General features: G+C 37.0%; 1 protein-coding gene across 2 annotated transcripts in view; it reads left to right on the top strand.

Moving 5' to 3' along the window:
* The window catches only part of lrp1bb (low density lipoprotein receptor-related protein 1Bb), a 1021613-nt gene extending 1009712 nt beyond the window's left edge, over window positions 1-11901 (top strand). Inside the window, exons 90-91 of one of the 2 annotated variants that reach the window (XM_072912020.1) lie at window positions 2381-2519; window positions 7603-11901. In XM_072912020.1, the coding sequence (XP_072768121.1) occupies window positions 2381-2519; window positions 7603-7730 (267 nt within the window). In that variant the 3' untranslated portion in view covers window positions 7731-11901. The remainder of the gene's footprint in view (window positions 1-2380; window positions 2520-7602) is intronic. The other variant, XM_061926507.1, reaches the window with a different exon arrangement.
* The last annotated feature ends 997 nt before the right edge of the window (window positions 11902-12898 follow it).

The raw sequence follows: 12898 nt of genomic DNA, 5'->3' as shown, positions 1-12898 counted from the left end.
TACCACTTTTGACGTGTGTTTGGGGTCATTGTCCTGTTGGAACACCCAACTGTGCCCAAGACCCAACCTCCGGGCTGATGATTTTAGGTTGTCCTGAAGAATTTGGAGCTAATCCGTCCCATTTAAAGCACCAGTTCCATTGGCAGCAAAACAGGTCCAGAGCATAATACTACCACCACCATGCTTGACGGTAGGTATGGTATTCCTGGGATTAAAGGCCTCAGTTTTTCTCCTCCAAACATATTGCTGGGTATTGTGGCCAAACAGCTCAATTAGTGTTTCATCTGACACCACATGGACAAAGATAAGACCTTCTGGAGCAGGGGTGCTCACACTTTTTCTGCAGGCGAGCTACTTTTCAATTGATCAAGTCGTGGGGATCTACCTCATTCATATATATATATATATAATTTATATTTACTTATTTATGAAATATATGTTTTTGTTAACAAGTTAAAAGTGTTTAATGATAATGCAAGCATGTTTAACACATATAGTTAATATTGTTAAAAATTAAAAGTGTTTAGTGATAATACAAGCATGTTTAACACATATAGTTAATATTGTTAACAAGTTAAAGGTGTTTAAAGATAATACAAGCATGTTTAACACATATAGTTAATATTGTTAACAAGTTAAAGGTGTTTAAAGATAATACAAGCATGTTTAACACATATAGTTAATATTGTTAACAAGTTAAACGTGTTTAAAGATAATACAAGCATGTTTAACACATATAGTTAATATTGTTAATAAGTTAAAGGTGTTTAAAGATAATACAAGCATGTTTAACACATATAGTTAATATTGTTAATAAGTTAAAGGTGTTTAAAGATAATACAAGCATGTTTAACACATCTAGATTCCTTTCTTTCATGAAGACAAGAATATAAGTTGGTGTATTACCTGATTCTGATGACTTGCATTGATTGTAATCAGACAGTGGTGCTGATAACGTCCGCATTTTCGAATGGAGGAGAAAAAAAGTTCTCCTTTCTGTCCAATACCACATAAAAGTGGTTGGTTTTTGGCATCTTATTTGTCCAGCTTCCGTACTCCTTTGTATACACTTTACAAGAAATACATTGTCGGCAAACTCCGTAGCTTGCTAGCTTGTGCACGCCAGCTTTCTGAGACTCTTATTTTGTTAGCGCAACTGTGCAACTGTGCAGTCGGTCTTTGGAGTTTTGACGACAGGTATGGCGCCAGAGTCTGTTGAAATAAAGTGTTTCTCGCCTTCCAGTCGGTAATTTTAATGAGCTGGCAGCAGCCAGCGTCATCTCAGAAGACCCTCGGGTGCCGTGAATGTCAATCAAGTGACGAAAGTGACGTCATAGTGAAGATTTATGATCGCTCATTTTTAGGACTATTTTTTTAATGCCTGGCTGGTGATCGACTGACACACCCTCCACTATCGATCGGTAGCTCGCGATCGACGTAATGAGCACCCCTGTTCTGGAGGAAAGTTATGTTCAATTTAGCTGTATCTGGCCACAATACCAAACATTAACATTGCTGTATGTATACTTTTGACCCTGCAGTTTTGGTCACGTTTTCAGTAGACCCATAATAAATTCATAAAAGAACCAAACTTCATGAATATTTTTTGTGACCAACAAGTATGTGCTCCAATCACTCTATCACAAAAAAATAAGAGTTGTAGAAATTATTGGAAACTCAAGACAGCCATGACATTATGTTCTTTACAAGTGTATGTCAACTTTTGACCACGACTGTATTAGTAACTGTTACAAGTAACCCTCTGAGGGCAGTGTAAACTGTAATGTGGCCCTCAATGAAAACGAGTTTGACACGTCTGATTTAAAGGAAAAAGTACAATACAATGACAGATTTTACAGACACCAAGAACCAACCAAACTTTTAATGTATTCTCATCGTAGAACTCAAATTCACACGTACACCGCGCATATGGAATTAGTTATAACACCTTCACTGATGTTCTCATCTGCTTTAGCTGTTAGCGCCTCAAACTTGATGCTTTTGCTTGTTTTGCACTGCCAACTTTGACATCTGCTTTTGTCTGAGCAATTTAGCTCTAATTTCAAAGACATGCTTCTTGTACCGTATTTTTCGGACTATAAGTCGCAGTTTTTTTTATAGTTTGGCCGGGCTCCAGTGCGACTTATATATGTTTTTTCCCTTCTTTATTATGCATTTTCGGCAGGTGCGATTTATACTCCGGTGCGACTTATACTCCGAAAAATACAGTATTTTAACTGATGTTTCTTTACTTCCCCTTAAGTAATCGTCTTTAATACCTCACATGCAGACGGACTGGGGAATGCATGTTGTTAACCAGTTTTTAAAGCCATTTTGGCAAGCTTTGCATGAACAGCGGTGGTGCTTGCTTCTGTTGCAGGGCTGGTGTGTAAAATCCAGTGACCCTCGCGCCTTGGGTATCAATTCGGTGCCCAAGGAGGTAATCCCTGGACAGGTGAATTTTTCAAACCTCACTATAAATTTGCCTGATAAGGACATGAATCATCGTTGTATAGAATGTAAGCAATCAGTCAGCAACGTACGGGTGTCTGCAATGTTTTTATTCACCTTTGAATACAGTAGGGAAGGGATTCTTATGGCGCCAGAGAGGAAGAGGGAGGGTTAACCATTTTGCAATGCAGTCGGCTGAAAATGATGGAAAGCACCACTCTATATAGTAGGGCTGCGAATCTTTGGGTGTCCCACGATTCGATTCAATATCGATTCTTGGGGTCACGATTTTTTTTTCCCGATTCAACGCGATTCGAAAACGATATTTTCCCGATTCAAAACGATTCTCTATTCATTTAATACATAGGATTTCAGCAGGATCTACCCCAGTCTGCTGACATGCAAGCAGAGTAGTAGATTTTTGTAAAAACTTTTATAATTGTAAAGGACAATGTTTTTATCAACTGATTGCAATAATGTAAATTTATTTTAACTATTAAATGAACCAAAAATATGACTTATTTTATCTTTGTGAAAATATTGGACACAGTGTGTTGTTAAGCTTATGAGATGCAATGCAAGTGTAAGCCACTGTGACATTATTGTTCTTTTTTTAAATTTTTATAAATGTCTAATGATAATGTCAATGAGGGATTTTTAATCACTGCTATGTTGAAATTGTAACTAATATTGATACTGTTGTTGATAATATTCATTTTTGTTTCACTACTTTTGGTTTTTTCTGTGTCGTGTTTGTGTCTCCTCTCAATTGCTCTGTTTATTGCAGTTCTGAGTGTTGCTGGGTCGGGTTTGGTTTTGGAATTGGATTGCATTGTTATGGTATTGCTGTGTATTGTTTTGTTGGATTGATTAATAAAAAAATAAATAAATAAATAAATAAATCGATTTTTTAAAAATGAGAATCGATACTGAATCGCACAACGTGAGAATCGCGATTCGAATTTGAATCGATTTTTTCCCACACCCCTACAAGCAGCAGACTCTGCGGTCAAAAGTTGGAATTGCCACTAAACAGATTTTAAGATATTCAACACTTAAGTGGATAGTGCAACCCTGCCCCTCCCCCAATTTGTCACGTTTCATGTGTCAGGTAAACCGCGATGAAAGGCCCCATATGAATCCACTTCCTACTGTCTGATGTCACTAAAGTCAAACAGGTTCCTAATGAATGATTCACTGAATTAGTTTGAGCACATGCATCGAGAATACTGTGACACCTCGGTTTTTGATGGTAATCCCTTTCAAAAGGTCAGGAGAAAACCCAATCGTATCATGTAAATCCAATTAACCCAATTCAGAACTACTATATGTTTTTTTTTAAAACACATTTTATAGAAAGTAATTAAAGTTTTGCATAGGGGTGGGTCCCGAACTTTTGTAGGCACTGACGAAATTCCATCAGTACTACCTGGTATCAGTTCACGTAAAATCAAATAATGCCATATTTTGATACCTGTGTTGCACGTGACGTCACGACCGGTTCCAGACTAAAACACCGGCTCACGTAAACAATCACTCAAACAGCATGAAAGGCGAACTCAACCAAACTCCCTCTAAGTAATGTTGCAATTTTCAACACCAACAAAGCAAGTACACAGTACTTGCTGAAACGCAAAGTAAGGCTTTACTCTTTTAAAATGCACTAGCTTGACGTTGACACATTGGATTTGCAGTAGGCAGACCACTATTAGAAATAGCGATTTCACAAAAATGGTTAAGGAAGCTACAACCAAGATTATTGTTACAATTAAACAACTGGTGTGAATAAGCACAGTACTTACAGTATAAACACATTGTAGGGCGCAGCGTAACACATTCGGCTTCCTGGAAAAAGTTGTTTCCGACTTAGACAACATACCATAGATTCTAATGTCTTGGAAGTGCAACTGCATTGCAATCGAGACTCACATCTAATAAGAAAACAAGGTACGAACAACTGGACAGCACAGTTATCTTAATCAGCTCATTTTTAAATGTTATATTAAAAAATAACAAAACCTTTTCAAACAGTTAACATTTATTAACACACACAAATACCAAAAACTGCTACCGTTGAATACCGGTATCAATTCCCAGGTATTGGGAATCGGTTCAAATGCAATTGGTACTCATCCCGGGTTTTACATGCATAATGTGTCCCTTGCCTCGCTTCGAAGTTCGCAGCGTCTCTCTGTCACAGATTTTTTTTTAAAGCATATTCTACATATTTTTCCAGCATTACAATATTGGACGAAACGTTTAAAGATGACTAAGCTTATTTAATGTTTAGAGCAGGGGTCGGGAACCTTTTTGGCTGAGAGAGCCATGAAAGCCAAAGATTTAAAAATGTATTTCCGTGAGAGCCATATAATATTTTTTAACACTGAACAGAACTAAATGCATGCATTTTTAAGTAATACCAACATTTTTAGAGTACAATAAGTCTCTTATTCTTTTTAATAACATTGTTATTCTGAAGCTAACCAATAATAAATAAAATACTTCTTACCAATAATGCGACTTCTTGAACAGGTGCGGTAGAAAATGGATGAATGGATTAAAATCCATGAGAATGTTTTATATTGTGACATTATTTTTAACACTGTGATTACCAGCGGAATTATTCATTACTTATCATGTTAAGCAATGTCAGCTAAGATTTATATGAGAGCCAGATGCAGTCATCAAAAGAGCCACATCTGGCTCTAGAGCCATAGGTTCCCTACCCCTGGTTTAGAGGGCTCTCATTATGGTAAAACCTTGGAGAAGGTCATAGCAGTTTTTTTTAATGTTCTCGCTTTCAAAATATAACATTTATGTATAATAATTCCTACTTTGCGGAAGTTCCAGAACCAATGAACAGCGATAAACAAAGGATTACTGTACATATCAATGATTAATGCAATGATTAAATGAACGTTTAACTGTGTTGGCTAAGTTGAAGGTGGGGCGGTGAAGGTGAAGGTAAAATACCACAACGGATACCCCGGACAACTTAAGCTGTACATCAAGCAAGAATGGGAAATAATTCCACCTGAAAAGTTTCAAAAATTGGTCTCCCCAGTTCCCAAACGTTTACTGAGTGTTAAAAGGAAAGGCCATGTAACACAGTGGTAAAAATGTCCCTGTGCCAATTTTTTTGCAATGTGTTGCTGCCATTAAATTCTGAGTTAATGATTATTTGTAAAAAAAAACAATATTAAGTTTCTCAGTTCAAACATTAAATATCTTGTCTTTGCAGTCTATTAAATTGAATATAAGTTGAAAAGGATTTGCAATTAATTGTATTCTGTTTTTATTTGCGTATTACACAATGTAAATAAACTGGTTTTGGGTTTTGTAGAATAAATTAAGGAATATGCATAAAAAAGGTCTAAATAATACATAAACATATTCATACATACTGTATGTCCAGCTCAGCTTGTGTTCAAAGCCAGCGCAAATAAGTGTGTTTTTAAAGAATATTTAAAAAGTCACGAGGGATGTACTAGTTAGTAGTTTGTATTGAGTGGTGCAAGTCCCACCGCGTGTTCCCGCTGTTGTCGTTCGTTATCACTTACGTCTGAGGCTCATCAACGTGAAGATGTGTTATTGATTAGCAGGAGTAGAAGATGAAGTGCATTTACAGGTTTTTTTTCTTCTTCACTTAACATGAAAAACAGGCACTAGAACAATGGCTCCAACGGCATGGAAACAGAATATCTTTTGTGATCACCGTGACCTAATAGAAAATGTGACAATTACTGCACTGCAATACATTAAAAAAAACATTAATCAAACTTAATTGATTTTAGCTTAACCAAGACACTCAATTTTAATCATATGAAAAGTGGGATGCACTGTACAAAAACCGAGGTCCTACTGTGTAGAAATATTATTTGTCATTTAAATAAGAATTTTTTACTAACACTTTAGTATGGGGAACATATTCACCAATAATTAGTTGCTTATTAAAGTAACAAATACTTAATTTAGAGTTATTTGGACACTAGGGGAACATATACGGGTTAGGGATAAGGTTACTAATAAGCAATAATTCTGAGGTTATTGAGGGAAGACTCTTAGTTAATGGCTTACTGGTTGTATAATAAGGCCATGCAGAATAAGGCATTACTAAGTGCTTAATTGTCAAAACGTGGACCTTGGGGTGTTGTGTTTTCCCGGAATGCAAAGGAAAGTTGGCACGGGCAAGGCGTGAAGGTAAGGGCATGTTTATTTTTACACTAACAAAAAGAACAAACGAAAAGCGCGCACGATGGCGGAGAACAAAAAAAAAAGGCTAGCACAAAGGCAATTAACTATGAACATGAAACAAAAACACTTACTGTGGCATGGCATGAAGCATGAACTATAGTAAACAGGAATCTCATGGGTAGCAGAGGTAGTAAGGATTATGTCACCAGGACGATCAACAGAAAAAGACAGGCTTAAATAGCAGTGACATGATTAGTGACAGGTGCGCGAGTGCAAAGCGTGAGACAGGTGCGTGACATGAGGACAGGTGAAAACTAATTGGTTGCTATGGTGACAAAACAAACAAGAGTGCACAAAGAGTCCAAAAACCAAGCCTGAACATAACCAAAACAAAACATGATCACTCAGACATGACACTTAATAATGATTAATTAAGAGCCAATATGTTACTAATTTGCTTAATAATAAGCAACTAATTAATGGTGAATATGTGTTCCCCATGCTAAAGTGTTACCAATTTTATTTTATGCATGGTTTTGTACAATCCTGCATCCATGATTTCATGCACAAATTCAGTATGTTTTTATTTTGTGTTGCCCTCGCACCTAATCTTAACCCTTTCATCTAATCTTTCTTTAACGACGCACTTGTTAATATTGACATATTAAAGCAACATAAATAGACATATTGATGTGCTTTTTTTGGAAGTATGATCATTGTCATATAGAAATCCGTGTGCATTGGTTAACCCGAGGAAAGGCCAAAAATGAAGTCATTGGTTGCCATGACAACAGGAGCGATGCTATTATCGTCACCCCCAATCCAGTGGAGTGTAAAAAAGTATTTTATTTGAATTAATTTCTGTCAATGCTTTAATATTTCATACTACTTTGTGGAATGCACGACGAGATCGGATTTGCTGCTTTTCTAATATCCGTGTCTTTTGCCTCCATCCAGCCCATGAACTACGAAAACCCAGTGTATGCAAAGATGTACGTGGACGGACAAAACGGTCGGAAGCCGGTCATCAACATCGACGAGAGAAGAGAGCTACTCCCAAAGAAACGAGAGGGGATTATACATGAAACCGCCGCGTAGCCTAACTTGACTCTTTGTACTTCTTTTTTGTAACCACAGTATACAATGGATTATATATGGACATGGAAACAATACTTTTTCTATGAGGCTTTTAGGTGACATAGTGACTGACAGCGTCAGCATTATGTGCTCGGTGTGCTTTGGAGCTCTATTTTCAAACGTAGGTTATGCAGCCCTAAACTGAAAGACACTCTGAAGCGCAAAAAAAAAAAAAAAAAAAAAAAATGTATTCACACCACGCCATACTTATGCACAGTTAAAAAGTACAACGCTAAAAACATGTACCATCTCTTTATCGGGGAAGCAGGAACGCAGATGTTTTTCTGGCGGTAACAAAGCTCAGTTTTTATGACCCATTTTAAGCAATGTTGAGTTTAGGAAGATTTGTCAGTTTTGTTTTTTTTTTTTTTCCAAGTGGTGGATCCACCGGTAAACCTTAAGGATTAGTATTAGGGGTGTCCCACGCCGATAGTGATGTTAGCTATCGGTACGATATCAGCAAAAAAAAACAAGTATCGGACTATGTCGGCTTGCACCTAAAACACGTTTACTTGTGCAAAGCTGGACAGCCAGTTAATATCTGAATGTCTTCCGATAAGCGCACAAGTTTTTCCTTTTATTCCGAAGTCATTTACAAAAAACGTAAACTTTTTTCACCAAGTATCACCTCAGAAAAAACTCATACCACCATAATAACGAACATTAAAACACAGTAGGCCTAAGTATTCATTAAAAACAAGGCAGATCTTTTATTTACTGTAAATTCCACTACTATTTTTTGCCTACGCTTTAAACCGTGCGACTTATAACACTGTACGGCTAATTTATGGATTTTTTTCTTCCCATAATGCAACAAATTCCAAATAAAAACACACAAGCAAAGACACTGCAAAGGTGTGTTATTGTTTATGCAATGGACGATTTTCTTCACTGCAGGTGCTGCGGGGCAAACGTCTTCAGTATTTCCATCTGTTTAGTGCTTTCGACCGGAAGTGCCGTTTTGTCTTCTAGTCGTCCATAGCGTTTCTTCATTCATCACTCCAAGCAACATTTGTAAGTTTTACAATATAAGTAAAACTATTCATAGTTACTAAACCGTCCCATGTGTGATGTCTGTAGGTTTGTTTTCATGCATATTTGTATTATTAACTTACAACGGCATTCTTTTTGTATTGTTTCAGTTTTGTAAAATTCACCAAAACGTCACCGTGGGCTATTGAGTCTGTTTAGCTGATTGGAGATTTAGCTTTCGCAGCTAGTGGGTCCATGACCATGACTTCTGTTTTTTTTTTGGTAAGCCGTTTTACTGCCGTGTTACAGGCACTGTTTGGAAACGATTAACGTATGTAAATAAACATTCACAGAATATTTCACAACATATATATCTGCCTCCTTATAGTCTGGTGCGGCTAAAAAAAAAAAATCTTAAATAAAATTCTGGGTACGACTCTACAGTCCGGCCACTGTAACATAACACACAGTTTGAACAGTAACACTGTGTTTGCATATTGGTAATAAAATATTACTTTAATCAAGTGATTCTTTGGCCCACCATTAGGGGTACACCTACTGTCAGGTTCAAACACTGATGACATCTATTAAACAAGACAAGAAGCAAGGAATTATACAGAGACAGAATTAAATTTGGCTCAGTGAAGAGAAACGTCTGGACTGTACTCTTGCACAGTCTCACCACTCACCTGACGAAAGATTGTACGCCTCCTCTTTTATTTGGACTTTCCCTGATTACATGGCAACAGCTGTTTCTAAGGCACCGGGGTCGTAAACAGCCAAAGCATTTGATTAAAACAGTTCAAAGAAAAAGTCGGTTCAAAGTAAAGGTCGCCTGGAGGGTAGTCTGGTCTTGCTTCCTCTCCGCTTTGTAGTTCCCGGGTCAAGACAATATATTTCTGTTGATTACAATACATCAAAGAAACAGAACACCTTCATGTTGCTTCCCATCCTACACAGTGGAGTTTTACAAGCCTTTTTATTGGTAGGATCAAAGACAGCTTTTGTCCTCTCGCCGGGAACTCATGGCAACACAAAGTTTTGTGATAACTTAGATACAATTATTCTGACACCGACTACAGTTTGAGTATCACTAATGTAGGCTATAGGCCACTAGGATCTAGCAGCTACACGACTGCTTAGCGCACAAGCTGGACATACGTAAAAAGTGTCCTTAATTGGACTATTACAGTCTAAAACACCACATTTGCCAGTATCTTCAAAATGAAACAATTCTACTTTACTACACATACAAAGTCTCCAAGGCAGAAGCTTGTTAAAAGTATCCAGTAACACACGTGTCCGCATTATTCAACTTCTTGCGTCATGATTTAGTTTAATTATTGGAACCACTTCAAAATCATAAATTAGTCTCGTGGTTAGTGTTTTCAGACCTATTCTAATATTCCACTCCACAAAATAATGAAAGCGTGTACGATGATTTCTGCTGATATCGTATTGGGTTAATATCGGTATCGGTCAAGGATGTATAGGTATCGTATCAGAAGTGAAAAAGTTGTATCCGGACATCCCTAATTAGTATCAGTAGATCTGCTGCTTGGCTTGGTAGCAATATGATATGTTCTCAGAAAATGTGTCGTTCCACAGGTTTTGTTGTCTTTGTCATTTCCATCGACTTTGGCACGTTGTTGTTGTCACGACAACCGTGCGCCGCTCAAAAATGAGGTTTCTGGTGGACTAAAGGGACGGAAGCCCACCTTGAATGTTCACCGATCAGACCCTGTACTGTACACTGAGAGGACAACTGGTAAATACCATATTTTTCTAAATTTCATGTGTCGACGGAAAGGGTGAAAAAACAAGTAGAAAAAGGAGTTTTACCAGAACTGCAAACATGTCAGCAAGACTTATCCGAGATCACATCTGTTTTTCTGTTAAAAAAAAGGAGGATGATAAATATGAGGACTTTTTATAATTTTATATTTGATTTGTATGTGGGTTGACTTCTATGTATTTTGACAAAATGTATTAAATGTAAGTACTTTTTTTATATAAAATGTAAATCAATATTAAATAAAGGGGGTTTATTTCCAAGTAGTTATGTCTATACTGCATGCAAATATACAGCAGTATCGAAATGTGTTCTTTTCTCTACAAAACGATACAAAATCATCTTCAAAGTCATACCTTCAAGGTAGTGGTTCTCAAACTTTTTTCACCAAGTACCACCTCAGAAAACCATAATGACCAACATTAAAATACAGTAGCGTAGTAGGCCTGCGTAGTCATTAAAAAACAAGGCAGAGATGTTATTTAACAATTTAAAAAATATATTTTTAGCCACTAACATTACACACAGTTTGAACAGTAACACTGTGTTTGAATATAGGAAAATTAAAAAAAAATAAGCAAGTGATTATATGGCTTACCACACAGTTTGAGAATCACTGCTTTAAGGTATTTGCACTGTAAATGGGCGGTTGATACCGAAAATGTGGCCAATATTGATGGGCTTTTATTCCCCTGACAGCTTTTTACAATGTTCATTTTTCACATCCATGGTGATGGCTTTACTTTTCTTGGGCACACCAGAAAACCCTCTCATGCCTGGGAGAAATAATGAAATTAACTAATTGGAATTGTTGTTTCCTAAGTGTAGCTGATCGGCTCAGATGCAACTAACACGCGCTAACGTACTATAAATGTGTGTGTACTATTAGTGGGCGTGTATAAACCGCCTTGTTTATAATAATAATAATCATAATAATAATAGATTTTATTTGTAAAAAGCACTTTACATTGAGTAAACAACCTCAAAGTGCTATAGTGTATTAAAAAAAAAGATAATAAAAAATAAATACAAATAAAAACTAGAACAGCCAAATAGCTAGAGCTAGTATGCATATATCTAAACAAAGTTTTTTTTTTTTAAAAGAAGGGTTTTCAAGCCTTTTTTAAAAGCATCCACAGTCTGTGGTGCCCTCAGGTGGTCAGGGAGAGCGTTCCACAGACTGGGAGCGGCGGAGCAGAAAGCCCGGTCTCCCATTGTTCGTAGCTTTGTCCTCGGAGGTTGGAGGAGGTTAGCCTGCCATGGAGACACTCATTTACTGCATATTCATGTTATCATGCTCCCACCTGTAATATTTTGCTATGTTTTTAAACATGCGGCAGACATGTTACGTGCCACTTTTTATGGCCTTTTTTTCCGAAGCAGTCGACAACATAACTTTTATTTTATTTTTTTGGTGTGCTGAAGGTGCTCTCGTTGGAATTGCTGGCACTAACTACGAGCGTGCGCCGGATTGTTCCAACCGCAAGAAAATGCATATCGCGAGAACTTTTCTCCATTCATTTGAAAAAAACGAACAGCAGACACCAAAACGCAATAACCAAATTTGTTTTCAGCAGCCTCTTCAGTCATCCAGCAGCTACAAAATTATAAAATGATATTGCTGAATAGGAAATATGTGTAATATTTTTTTTTATTTTGACAGTCCACATAAGTAGGACAAAGCTGCAGCGCGATTTTTCTCACAGCTATATTATTTCTGCGCCAATGCCTGTTTGCACGTCCTTCTTAGACATACTAAATACAGACGCAGAACAGTTTTAGTCCTGGTAAATCACACACTGTGTACTAAATATTCATGTGTGCATCTACTCCTCCCAGTGTTGTGGCCGTTCTGATGATCAGCATATATTATTGTGGTTCTTATTTTGCTCACTTAAAGTACCAGTAGAGTGGAAAAACAATTTGTCTTAATAACTTAAGTTTCATTGTATCGATTAATTGTATTAATTAATTGATTAATTGCGAATGTTTATCATTCACAATCCCTATGTAAGACAGGAACACGTATGTTTGGCTTTTTTATGCATTCGAAATCGTAAACAAATAGCTAACAATTGAGTCAACAAATCGAGGGCCCATTATACTCTCTGAAAACATCCACAAACCGCCAACAATATTCCATTTACATGTCGTGACCCGAAAACTAACCATAGAAAAATAGCTAAAATTATGACTGCTATTGTTATTTTAAGCGCCAACGCAGATGGTCTATTTTAGCGCCGCATTGATAGCAGTGAGCTAATGCTAGCTTACGCTGCTATTGCTGACACACGGCTTTTGCTTTGTGTCAAACTTGGTAAAAGTGAATTCTAGATAATAAATCATGCATCT

The sequence above is a fragment of the Nerophis lumbriciformis genome, linkage group LG31 (assembly GCF_033978685.3).
Source record: "Nerophis lumbriciformis linkage group LG31, RoL_Nlum_v2.1, whole genome shotgun sequence".
Taxonomy (NCBI): Eukaryota; Metazoa; Chordata; class Actinopteri; order Syngnathiformes; family Syngnathidae; genus Nerophis; species Nerophis lumbriciformis.
Note: the sequence above shows the minus strand (reverse complement) of the source record. Positions and strands in the feature narration are given on the sequence as shown.